At 34.7% G+C, this 13,904-nt stretch overlaps 2 protein-coding genes across 2 annotated transcripts; one reads left to right on the forward strand and one right to left on the reverse strand.

Moving 5' to 3' along the window:
* On the reverse strand, positions 1-3,755 carry LOC147298427 (putative CDP-diacylglycerol--inositol 3-phosphatidyltransferase 2). The gene is made up of 11 exons (XM_086251321.1): positions 3,711-3,755; positions 3,420-3,497; positions 2,436-2,578; positions 2,217-2,301; positions 1,712-1,761; positions 1,016-1,055; positions 813-857; positions 664-729; positions 447-561; positions 298-354; positions 1-219 (listed from the first exon to the last, which is right to left on the reverse strand). The coding sequence occupies exons 3-11, from the start codon at positions 2,512-2,514 to the stop codon at positions 1-3; spliced, it is 756 nt and encodes a 251-aa protein (XP_086107447.1). The 5' UTR covers positions 2,515-2,578; positions 3,420-3,497; positions 3,711-3,755.
* A 3,658-nt stretch (positions 3,756-7,413) lies between these two features.
* Positions 7,414-10,237, forward strand: FRL1 (FRIGIDA like 1). Its single transcript, XM_086243577.1, has 3 exons — positions 7,414-8,519; positions 9,236-9,411; positions 9,489-10,237. Exons 1-3 carry the CDS (start codon positions 7,466-7,468, stop codon positions 10,071-10,073), a joined length of 1,815 nt encoding a protein of 604 aa, XP_086099703.1. The 5' UTR covers positions 7,414-7,465; the 3' UTR covers positions 10,074-10,237.
* The last annotated feature ends 3,667 nt before the right edge of the window (positions 10,238-13,904 follow it).

Genomic DNA, 13,904 nt, shown 5'->3' on the forward strand with positions numbered 1-13,904 from the left:
TTAATCAATATATTTTAGGGGAATCTCAACTATTTGCAAACATCCATAAGAGAAATTCTTCATTTTCAGACAAATTGAATAGCCCTGAGTTTGTCCAAAAGGCAAAGCACTATTCATTACCTGTATCAAATTAACCGCTTGCTTGACAGCCCATCCAAATAAACTCAAACCAACAAGAACAGAAAGAGGTGTAATATGATTTGCAAGATCCATGAAAACCTGAAAGAAGGAAAAATTCAGAAACCAAAATAATCTGGGAATACCCTCTTTACATCCAAGAAAAACTGCAGCACTTACATCAATCAAATTATCAGTTTCGTTCTTTGCAAGAAGAAATAGAATTATATAAAGCACCTGCAGAGTAAACAATCGAATCAAGTTAAGAGCAGGAACTACACCTATTGAAAAATTTCTATAGGTAGATAGACAAACCATGTTACAATTACCTCACATGCCACACAACAATAAGCCATAAACATTCGATTCCCATAGTATGCTTTAAAAAGCCAATTAGTGCTGTCTTTCACATCTTTGTGACTAGCCTTGCCTAACAGGAAAGTACTGCAAATAAATGTATTGAAGTGTAAGCATAATATATTTAATGGATCAAATAAAATAAATTCGTCCAATAGATTAAGCTAATAAAATATATAAGAACATTACCTGTACATCTGAAGCCAGTGGCTGCCAATATCTAAGGCAAGCAATGAGAGGAAAACCAAGCCAGGCCTGCATTGACATCCCACCAAAAGCTAATATAAACATGCATACATGGATACAGCAACAAGTAGACAATAAATAAAATGTTTTACCTATATACTTGTGAAAGAATGACCAAGAGACAAGCAGTGCTTATCCTGAGATACAAGACATGTTAATCAATATGGTCAATATAAATAAGAAATCATTTAAGCAATACCTGAAATTAGTACATGTTTCTATTTTCTTGTGCATGTGTGTGTGTGTGTGTCTGAAAGAGAGAGAGAGAGAGAGAGAGAGAGAGATCAAAGATCACCTGTCTGTTACCATGTCCAAAACAGCTCCAAAGGTCGAAACTGAACCAGGAAGGGGGAAAAAGCTTAATCGAATGCAACATTTTAAGGGTTTGCTTATGATCAATTACCAATTTCTGCTCATAATATGCAATAAGATAACTTAATCACACATGCCAACAAAAAAACTCTTCCTTACAGTCAATCAGGCCACAGAAAAAAAGACAGCACTTCAGTAATGTAACTATTTTAAGGTTCACTAGAATAAGAAATCTCCTATCCGTAATATACTGCAATCTCTAAAATAAGGAGACACTGATGGTTAAATTTCTGTATAGAGATCTAATAGTCGAATATAAAACTGTATTGTCTAGCTCTGTATAACAGTATAATATGAAGATAATTCAAGTCAACCGCACCATGTACAGTGAGAAAGTGCAAATCAGGGTCAAGAAATGTAGCCCCTATAGAACTGAAAGGCAAATGAGTTGGTGAAGTCAAAATGATCTTGATAAGTGTGTACTGAGTGGATACTGTTAGTGATAATCATCTTGATACAATATACTAACCATGCACTCAAAAGTGCAAAAGTGCAACAATTTGTTTGTGCTAATGTATATATGCACAAACTACACAATCCTTCCAATCAAAAACAACATTGCAAACTACACAATCCTTCCAATCAAAAACAACATTGCAAACTACACAAAATCCCATACCTTGATTGAATTTGCGAGCACACCAACCATCTATGCCATCACAGACAAAGCTGGAACAGCAAATTTAATCATATTATACCCAACACAGACGAATTGAACAAGATGGCTTAAACACTAATGTTGCATTTGGATTGCAGTTTTGAAAGGAAAGATTTAGACTTGACTATTTAGTTTAAATTGTGTTTGCATCAAATGTTTAGGGAAGAAAGCATAAAAAGAGAGTTTTGACCATTTTTGTTGTGGGTTGAAAATTGCTCTACATTAGTGATTTCAAGGTGAAATTGAAATAACCTATTTGTCTTCAGTATTTGAAATTCAATCTACCCATTTCAAATATTCAAATTCACATATGGATTTCATCAACATACAAAAAGTAAATAAATGAACTAATACTTTTAAAATCTTATTGAACAATTTACATTGATAATTCAATCCAAAACTCTTCCTCTAAATCCAGAAATCCAAACACAACATAAATGAATTCCAGAAAAGCATTAATTCTCACCTGAAAAAATAGAGAACGGAGAAAAGCTGTTTGTTGGAGAAGCATTGGGCAAAGGCAAAACAGTTCATAAGAATCCTTATGTAGCCTGCATTCCCAGTAAGCATAAAATCATTTCAGAAAAAGAAAATATACTTTCAGTTAAGTTTGCAATGTAGTATTAAAGTAACATGCTTTCAAGAACATGTAAACAAAACACATGTCAAGCATAGAAATACTTACCAATTATATTGGGTATGTAAAGGTAGACTGACAGTTTTGTTAGCCTTTGTTTTGGTTGTGGTACAGATTTCTTGGCCATTGAAACTTCCTTTTTAAACTTAAAATTATGTCAAATGCATTGGTTTAGCCAGTAAATGATGCTCCTGCACAAATATACATGCAACATTTTCTTGTTATAACCCATAAATTTCCTTTTTTATAACCCATTTATTGTACTTGTAAAAGCATAAACACCAAATACATGCGAAGCAAAATGAGTGAAAATGATAACTTGTGTTTCATCTTAGTTAACAAAAAAGTATGATAACTTGGCAAAATAAGTCAATTTAAAACATGAAATATGAAAAAGTGAAATAGGAGTATAGTTCAGCTAGTAGAAGACTAATGGTTTTTTTTTAAGAGATATCTTAAAAGTAATATGTACTAACTTTCAAAAATTGCAAGCACAAAGAAAAGATGAATACAATGCATTATGCTACTTCTGGTATTATCTTTCAACGTGGATTACATTGAACTTCCAGAAAATTAAAGAAAACATCTTAAAAGAAAAAGTTACAGTATGAGTATTTACTTAGATGTATTTACTTAGACCTCATAGTTTAATCTGATGACCCTAACTGTGTTTTAGGCTCTTTGTACTGAAAAATAAAATTTGATTCTATAATCAACTATCATAGTAACTCTCACTAAACTCAATTATAAGACGAAAATAATCCTTGAGAAATTTCAAATAGAAAGTATTAAAGAAATGGAAAGATTTATTCTTTTCACCAACTGTATATCTTACAAATCAATCTTCTGATGGTGGCCCAAAAAAAAAATCATTCTACAAAGCACCAAAATTGAAAATTACCTTTATAACTTTTCAATGGGAACTGGACGTGGGTATTTATTCTTTTCACCAACTGTATATCTTACAAATCAATCTCCTGATGGTGGCCAAAAAAAAAAATCATTCTACAAAGCACCAAAATTGAAAATTACCTTTATAACTTTTCAATGGGAACTGGACGTGGGTTTGGCTATATTTCAACCTTGAAGTGTACCCTTGCACAGCAGAAACTAAAGCCAACAAAATTTAAGTATTTTGATTAGTCAGTATGAGCTTTTCATTGGACAGAAGCAAAATAACTAAAACTCATTTTTTCTGAAGCAAAGCAACTATAAAAAGAAACCCATCATTCTAATAACTTCTAAGCACCCAGAAAGAGATCCAAAATCCTTTTTTTGTTTTCATTTTCTTCCCAAGGGTAAATCAAAACTAAAAACTCTTACCTTTTCTTACATTCTCTCAGCAACCAAACATAAAGCACGTGTAATCCACCCTAAGTCACAACATGACAATATAACCCGCTAATTCATAAATCAATTATCCTTTGCAACCACATACAAATACAGAGAAAGCTGCTCATATCTTAGATCTCAAAATCCATATTGGACTTCAGATTTTCTAATTTTTTTCCTAAATAAATATTCAGATGTAAACAATTGTATTTCCATGTGTGTACATGTGTTTATGTTCCTGTGCTTTTATATGACCTAGGGTTCAAAATAGTGAAGATATAATCAAAATCATACTTCACCTGTCGAAAGGATCTTCAAGCGGTGGCGGCGATGGCAAGAGAGAGGCTGGGGTGCGACTGGTCAGGTTGTTCTTTGACGTCTGTGAATGGAGAGGCTAAGAGTCAGAGGGTGAGAGAGAGACAGAGAAGTGAGAGTGACAGAGAAGTGAGAGTACTGAGAGAGACAGACGAACTCACAATGAAGTCTGGGCCTGGAGTGGCGACGGCGACGGCGACTCCGACGATGAGTGTGTGACACTGATGAGCTGAGACAGTTTTTGCGAGATGGAATTTGCGAGAGATCGAGAGACAGATCGAGATCGAAGTGAGCTGAGAGATAGATCGACCTAGGTTTTTAATTTTTAGTATATTCTGTATATGTCTAAGTGTTGGGACTTGGGAGTAGGACAAAAAAATTTAAGTCAGATAAAACACATTACATATCAGTGTAAGGATAAAAAAATTATAAGTGTTGTTTTAAGATATCAGTTAACAATTTATACTGATGTCTTTATAAGTTCTTAGAAAAATGACAATATTATATATCAGTTGAAAAAAATCATGTGATATCTAATAAAGTTTAGAAATCAGTAAAAAAATTATCTGATATTATAATTTTTATAATATCAGTTACATTAAAATCTGATATAAAATGGGTGATATCTATTGACATTTTTCTTGTAGTGATAATTAAATAGATTATATATTGTTTTATAAGTAAGGCATAAATGATAGTTTTTGTTTAAAAATAAGAAATTATGTTTTTTATATCACAAAATATATGGCTCTATAGGTCAACCTGAACACGACACAAATATAAACATATTGGGTTAAGGTTGAACCATCCAACAGATTGAGGGCTTGGTCTTGCTACTTGTCAGTTCCAGTACCTTATCTGGTTTAGATCCTTTCTCTTAACAGGTTGAATTATATTTTACACAAATACAAAATGACATGACACGAACACGACCTACTGACATAAATTACCACCTCTAGCAAAATGCTACTTTACTATTTCAGTTGACAATGGTGTATAAATAGAATTTTATGTTTACCCACCTTATTTTTCTATTACAATTCAATTGTTAACTTAATTCAATTTTAGTGAATGGAAAAGCTCAACCAAAACCCTTTTCCAAAATGTGGATGAATAAAAAATTTTAGTAAGGGTTTAGGCATTTAGCTTCTCTTCTAAGTTCTAACCCAATCATCTGCTAACCTATCTAAAGTTTTAACTAAAAAAGACCAAGTGTCCGACATTAAATCCTAAGGCTCACGATGAATTTGAGATTTTTTCTTTCTAAATATGCAAATTAATTTCAACGGTTGCCCACCCTCCCTTTTTTTTTTTTTTTTTTTTTTTTCTAATTGCCAGGACTCTCACACCTCCCTTCCCCCTCCACCTCCACCTAGCCCATCTCTGTTGCTCTCCATTGCTTCACGGTTTTTTATTTTACCTCCAGATAATTAACTTCAATATGAGTGTCAAAAAGATAATACATTTCTGTCGAGTTCAAAATCATATCCAAATACATGCGTTGCTTTTATTTACTATTATCTTAAAATAATTAAGTTATTTTAAGACTAAAGGAAACCAAAAAATATAGGCCTACACACCCACACCAAAAAAATTGAAGTTTTCTGAAATAACTTCCAAGTGTATGTAGACTTCAAAAGGTTTAATTTAAGTCTGTTAATGGTTTACATAGAGAATTAAAGTATATTTACAAATGAATCGCGAAATACTGTAGTTCTTACAAATGAATCGCAAAATACTGTAGTATTACAAGTTTACAACCCACCTCATTTGTTTGAAAAAAAAAAATAGTAGTAGTAGTTATATGTAGTTTCATATTATAAACTCAACACTCGATTTTCCTCTTCACTCTTCAGACACGCGACTTCTTCACTCAGACATGCAATTTTCATCTTCACTAAGACACATGACTCATTCTTCTACTCGATTATGAATCTCACAAGACTCAAATTGTAACAAGTAAGTTATATTATATTTGCATTGTCTGTTTATTTGTTTAATTGTCTTTTGTTGGTAACTTGGTATGAATATGCATTTGAAAAGGTAAGGCTCATTACGTCTTTCCTGACTAGCAAAATTTGATATTTGTTCCTTGCTATCTCACTTTTATGTAATTTTTAAGTTACATCTCAATAGTATTTTTATCTTAAACATATTTCTTAATGGTCATCTCATCATTACTTGAATATAGCCTTCATATAAATGCAACCACAACATCACCAAATAATTTTTGTATAAAAGAAAAGTCTGATTTGTGTGATTTTTTTTCAATAAAAATACATGTTTGTATGCTTATCTTTCGGAAATGTAATTGTTATTTTCTTGGGAAAATACCCCTGCAGCAAAGGTATTACAAAATAAGTCCACTGATAGAGACATTTGTAGCCTTAATACCACTTCTACCATTTTGGTTGTTTACTCCTACATATACACCATCACATGAAGACCAAAGCAACAACAATAGAAAACCAAAAAAAGAAAGACAACAGCAACCAAAGACATCAGATGCATGCTTCACAAATAGATCGATAAGAACCACACATGCAACATCAGACATCACATGCAAAACTGATGCAATAGAAGTTCACAAGCAACATACTTTCACATGCACATCAGAAATTCAAAATTTGTAATTTAGTATGCATTAACCTGTATAAAGGCAGGAGGCTTTCATTGTTACTTTTACGTTTTCATAAGAAAAAATAGGCAATCAGAAATCTAAGTGCTAGTTCTCAACCTCTCTCAACCTCCCTGTATTTTCCATACTCTTGTATAAGTACTCATATATGCAATAAAAATTTTCAGTTCTTATTCAAACACTCACTCTGTTTCTATTCTCTTTTAAACTTTTATTTCCTTATTTAACTAAGAGACTTTTAGTTCAAAATAGAAAACACCACTAAAAATATATGATTATATTATAAAGCCGAGTCCTTATATTAATCTTTAGAGTTCCTTTGCTCTCTAAGAGTCTTTCTATTTGTTACTCTATTGTTGTAAAGAAGATCCATGAGTTCTAGCCGTTATTATAGCTAGAGATGCTGCATGTAGTGTTTGAGTTAATGGTGAAATGATATTTAAGGGAGATGAGAAGACCGTTTGGTAGGTAAATGTTTGAATTAGTATATTAAAGGATATTATAGAAATAATAAGAGGTGAGAAAAATATTTTTATATTTTTTTTCAAATTTAATGTTTAAGTGTAACTGTGTAAAAATAGGACATCGAAGAAAACATAAGCACTTTTTTTATTAAATATTTTTGAAAGGTAAAAGAGGAATTGCAAAAGTATGAGGGTCAACCGGTCAACTGAGAAAATTAGGCTAGTGTATTTAGAATTTCTTTTCGGTTGTTTTTTCCTTTTTTCATGTTTAGGGATTTTCGCAATTGGGGGTTTTGGCCTACCACCTCAAATTTCATGTTCATGAAAAAATGGTTACGACAGTGGAAACAATATCAGCGGCCATGGAACTGATAGACGCAAAGAAAGAGAACTTAAAGAAGGCCTTCGACGAGCTTCAAGCCAACTCCGACGTCCTCTCTTCCTTCTCTCTCACCTGGTCCGACCTTGATTCCCACTTCACCTCCCTCCACAACTCCCTTAACCAAAAACTCCAACTCCTCCAGACCCTCGAGTCCCAATCCCCAAACCCATCTTCCCAGATATCCCAAGACCCATCTTCATCAAACCTACCTTCTCAGAAATCACAAGACCCTTCTTCTTCATCATGTCAGATCCCGGAAGACCCTTCTGTTTCGTCGAATTTACCGACCCAGATAGCAAAAGACCCAACTTTATCATCAGTCACATTGACCCAGATGGCAAACGACCCCAAAACACCAAACCAGATACCAAAGGATCCGCCTTCTTCATCAATTTCGTCGACCCAGATAGCGAAAGACCCTTCTTCTTCATTAGACCCACCTGCCCGGAGCATGGCTGAGCTGAGCACAAATGGTGAGTCGGATACAGTGCCTCCTCGGCCTGAGTTGGTGGCATTTTGTGAGAAAATGGATGCAATTGGGTTGAGGAATTATATGAATGACACTAAAACTAACCGGAACACAATCCGGGCCGAGCTCCTGGGGGCTATACCGCATGCGCCGGACCCTCCGGTGATGGTTCTCAATGCAATGGAGGGGTTTTATAGCGGGAATGCGACGAATAAGGGTGATAAGGACCCGGAATTGTTTGGCGTGAGGAGAAGTTGTGTGCTGTTGTTGGAAGTGTTAATGGGAATTTCACCAAATGTAGGATTGGAAATGAGAGAAAGAGCGAAGAAGTTGGCGTTTGATTGGAAAGGGAAGGTGAGTATGGACGGTGAGAACCCATTTGAGGCATTGGGATTCTTGCATTTGGTGACAGCTTATGGGTTGCAGTCTGAATTCAACATGGATGAGCTTATTGACCATTTTGTTATTATTGCACGGTACAGGCAAGCTATAGAGTTGTGCCGGAAAATCGATTTGGGCGATAAGATTGCAGGTAGAATTCTATTTTAGTGGAAACCGTTATATGTCAATTTGATGTCTATGTAATCTACGTTGGGTGCTAATTCATATTTAGTGTTATCAAAATGTTGATAGTCATAGCTGATGGATTACATTTGGTATATCTTTCGATTTTTGTAAGAAGCCTTGTCTTTTAATGGTTCTATTTCTGATCTTTATAATATGCATGACTTTAATATAACATGAGGTTCTTTGATGTTTCGGTCCGAGGATTCGTAATGGTACTAGTTTTTAAGTTGTTAATTGTGGTTACCGGGCCAAAAAAAAAAAAAAAAGAGTTGTTAACTGTGGTTGGAATATGGGTTGTTATTCAGGGGAAGAATGTTATTACTGTTCATCATGAATATAATATACAAACTTGAGTCTCTTAGTATATAAAGTTGAACTTTGCCTTTGGTTACAGAGGCCAATTTAATACATAAGACTTCCTGAATTTTCAGAAGTGAAGCCTCTATGAATAAGCTGTAGAAACATTAGAATACCAAACGTTAGAATGGGAATGTAAATGATTTCTTAGCCTCTTCCTGACGTATTCCAAAAGCTGGAATGGAAATTGCAAAACCATTCCATACTTAGACAGTTAGGAAAGGGAATACAATTCCTATTCCCATTTCTAGCATTCTGATCAAACAAATGGGGCTTTAGGGTAGATTCCGATTTTAATTGTAAAATGTTATGTTGTGTTTGCAGATCTGATTCAGAAACTTGTGAGTAAGGGCAAACAACTTTTGGCTGTCAAATTCATTTCTGAATTTGATCTGACAGATAAGTTCCCACCAGTTCCCCTCTTAAAAGACTATGTGAAGGAGTCTAAGAAGCTCGCTAAGAAAGTTTGTGAGGAAGGAAATAACTCTCGCAAGTCATTGGTAACTTCACATTCTTTTATAAGTAACCTAATAGCTAAAGGTTTGTCTGTGCATAGATTCATTAAGTTTCTGTGCAGAATGAGGCCACAGCTAAAGAAACCGGTGCTTTGAAATCAGTAATTAAAGTTATAGAAGACCTCAAGCTCGAATCGCAGTATCCACCAGCTTTACTTGAAAAGGAAATTGAGAAGTTGGAGAAGGAGAAGGCAGACAGAAAACACCATGCAGCAGCTCCTGCTGCCAAGCCTGTACAACAGCAACAGAAACAGCAGACGGCAAAGCAGCAGCTAAAGAAACAGAAGCAGCAGCAATATGGAAACAAGCGTCCTCGAATGACTGCTCCAGTTGGCTCTGCAGCAGTCTCAAATAGTGTCAGTGCAGCAGGTTTGTTGCCAGATTGCCCTGCTCCATATGGGAGCTCTGCAGCTGTACCCTATGTCATGTCGGGCTCTGCTCCTCCAATTGCCCCCTATGCGGGTTCATCAGCTGGGCAGTATGGTTTTGTGGGAGGCCAGATGAGTTTTCCTGGGAATCCAGGCCCTGCTAGTACCCATTTATACTCATTCGAACAGTATGTGCCATCAGGCTATTATAACAGGCCAACTGTCTATGGTGGATATGGTGTACCCCATGAATACCAGCCGTCTTACTATCCTCAGTAGTGCTTGCTACTCTTTGTTTCGTTGATAGTATACTTTTGGATGGTATGATGCCTTTTGCGTTTTTTCGCAATGCTGGTTATCAGAAAAGCAAAGTCTGCTTTTTTGATCACTATGATTGTAGTACAGCAACTCGACTTAGTAATTAAGATCTGTGATTGCATGTATGGTGTCACATGTCTAATTACTTGACAAATTTTTTTCCTGCCCAGAAGTTTGAGTCATCCATTAACTTTTTTTTTGGGTCTTTTGAAAAGTAATCAGCAGGATAATAGTATAGCTTGTTATCATTTTTGTTGAGCACTAATTCTGGTGAAAAGAGTATTTTTAGGACCTTTTGATCCACTTTTTCCCTTCATAGCATTTTTCATAAAAAGGGAAAGAAATCCTCTTGTTTAGCCATTTTAGGTTCCTCCTCGCCGAATTGCCATTTGACAGGGCAAACAGATGTACCCTGGATCTCCTATGGAAAGAAATAGAATGATATTTGATGATGTTAAGGGGGAAAAGTTGGAAAATTTGTGGGAGAGAGTTTGGTTTTGTGCATCCCTATGGGCTTCATTTTCTTCAGAGTTTAAGAGAATAATATCATTCTATTTCTTGTGAAAAGAGTCTATTTTTAGGACTTTTTGATCCATTTTTTTCCCTTAATAGCATTTTTCATAAAAAGGGAAAGGAATCCTCTTGTTTAGCCATTTTAGAGTCCTCCTAAAATAGCATTTCAGATGTACGCAGATGTACCCAGAGTTGAGGTTGATCATTGTACATGTAGCGGATGGAAAGAAATTAATAGAATGATATTTGATGATGTTAAGGGGGAAGAGTGGGAAAATTTGTGGAAGAGAGTCTGATTTTGGGCATCCCTATGGGCTTCATTTTCTTCAGAGTTTAGAGGCTATTCTTTTTATGTCATTATGTCTGAGTGGAGGGCTGTAGTGTTTTGGAGTCTTGATGGTTTCTGCTCTGTGTAACTGTTGTATTTGACATGTAGCTGCTATAGTTCTTTGTTTTAAGCTTTTAGATTTTAAGTTTGGTGGATATCTTATCCACTGTATAATATAAGTCTGTTTCCTATATTAAAAAACAAAAAAAATCGTACTTGTAGTGGAGCAAAGTAGTGTCGGTAAACAAGTAATTGCTTTTGTTTTCTATTTTTTCCTTTTTGCATTTTAAAAATAGTACATAATGTTTTTTGTCTATTTCTTGGAGGGGCTTGTTTTGATCACATCTAGTCCTCTTTTGGAGCAGATAGAAACTCTTTGCTCCTCTTCAATAGCACACACTGCTCGATGAAAGCCTAAATCCCCTTGATGCCTTAGAAAAGGGGCTGTTTTTTGTTTTTGTGTTACATCCATCTCTGGATGGATCTTTTCTTCACCAATTGCCTTGTAGCCTAGTGGCATAGCTCCTCCCTTTATGATATGGAGGGCTTTAGTTCAACTCCTCATGGAGTCGTTCTGTTATCGGGTATTAAATGGGTACAAGTGGTTTATGTTTTAATAGCCAAAAACATTCGGGAGGAAAAGTTAAGATTTCTCCCAGGAACCTTGTTTCTTTCCTCATTTCCTTCCATAAATTTTTGTTTTGGTTGCGGCTGCATTGGTCCATTGGAGGCTTGGAGCTTTTCATTTTCTTCATGTAGTCAATATATTGCTGTTCCACTCTACCTGTGTCTGGTATTGATTCAATTTGACCCATTGGACTTGTATAGCTTGTATGGCTTTTGGTTGAAGGAAGCTTCATTTAGGGTCCGGTCATGATGTGTATTCTCCTTCTGTATTTGTTTCTGGCTGTGTATTCTTCTGCATCATGAATGTTTCTAAGCACATTTGTGTTTATTTATACCGACATAATGTGTGGCAACATCAATCTCCACTGAAAGTTTAATTCCATGATCATGCTATTATATTTTAACTTGATGCTCTTATATTGTGCTTAAAATGCCCGTTCCTACAGTGATGGATGAGAATGGTCTTTGTTTTGGCACATTGCGATGAAATTGAACTCATGAGCTTATCTTAAATCGAACTCATTTTTCTCATCACCTTAATACCTGCCCAGAGGCTTTAGAATGACCATTTTTAATTATGTTGCCGGAAGTAGTGAATGTTTAAAACCGTAGCTCTAATGGTTGCGAGCATTTACCCACATATCCAGGGTTTTGCATTCTAAATTTCTAATTTTCCTCTCCCTACATTGTTTGGTTAAAAGTAAATGAAAACACCTAACTAATCAATGATTTAGGCAGGCTGTTTGGAAAGCGAAGCATAGTGGTCCATGAACTGCATTGTTGTTGTTATAACTACTATTTACTTCAATGGTTCGAGACACAGGGACAGCTTCTGGATTGCCTCCTTTAAGACCATATATCCTGTAGAAACAATTCAATGAAGTCAGTTTCAGTACACATAGGGTTAGGGTTGAGTTATTAATTATTCATGCTTGGCCTGACCAATCATGTTCACCATAAACCACCCAAGAAAGTGTTTTCATCTTACTTGAGTTTCAAGCCTAATTTAATGACTTGTTAAAATGAAGCAGAAACTTCACTTGACTCTTAATTAAAAAGTAGGACTGGGATCTTGGTTCACTCTGCTACTCCACTTGTATTTTTTCCCAAACTAGGAAAGAAAAAAAGAGGACAACAAGAAACTCAAAACATGGGTATGAGCCTAACAAATGTAAAGATTAAAACTCAAAATATGTTTATATGAAAAATTTTGAAAACTAACTTTTTTGTTTTTGTTTTGATTAATGACTTTTAATCATTTGTTTTAGAATTTAAAAATCTAACTCTGGAGTAATGTTCGAGATCACATCGAGAAGTGTTCGAATCCCCACGAGCCTTTGAAGAGAACAAATTGTAACTAGTTTTTAAAATTTCCTTTATAGAAATATAAAGGTATTATTTTACCCAAAAAAAAAAAAATAGAGGTATTACATATTTATTTACCTGATAGAAAAATCAGTATTTCATACTTACAACATATAAAAAAGATCTTGTAGCATTATTGATATTACTAGTTAGTACTTGTTGGAAAATTAAAAGAACATCAAATATCATTAGGCCCTGATTAGTGAGGAAGAAAAATCATTAGGCCTTGATTAATGGAAGGGGAGAATCATTACTCTTTGTGGATGAGTAGATGGTACTTCTGCCTATTTGAATCTTTCCTATTAGGCTATTACATTCTCCACTTCAATTTTGTGAGTGGGCCTACAATTAATTTTCATCCTTGTTTTTATCTCAAAATACATAAGGTAATCTAGAGCTGGTAATATCCAACTCATCCGTTAACACGACACAAAAAAAAAAATTAGTGTTCGGGATAATGCTTCTCGTGTCGTGTTCAAATCATATGGCCCGTTAGTGGCTTGTTAATTTTTCATATCATTTTCGTGTTAACCCGCAAACTCGACTCATTAAGAAATAAATATATTTTATTTATATTTTCTTATGATATTGATCATTTTAATTTACACATTTTTTTAGCTATTTATTATGTGTAATGTTTAAACTATAAATTTACAGATAATGATTTTAAAGCCTATTTTTGGACTTTTAATGATAACTAAACCCACTTAAAATATTGCAATGATAAATATGTCTATTTTATACAAATAAAGTCTACGTTATATTTTGTTATGTGTTTTGGAGCCAAGCGCTCGTCATGTTTTTTTTTTTTTAATTGGGCAAATTGCCACTGTGGCATAGTGGCAATTAGTAACAATATAATACAAGTGTTTATGCAATTTAAATAGTTATTATTGCACAGTGGTAATTGCCGAGCTCTTGATGAATAGTAACGAGTGCTTAGTAAAAGTACCGAGTGC

The sequence above is a fragment of the Dryas octopetala genome, chromosome 1 (genome assembly GCF_963921425.1).
Source record: "Dryas octopetala chromosome 1, drDryOcto1.1, whole genome shotgun sequence".
NCBI lineage: Eukaryota > Viridiplantae > Streptophyta > Magnoliopsida > Rosales > Rosaceae > Dryas > Dryas octopetala.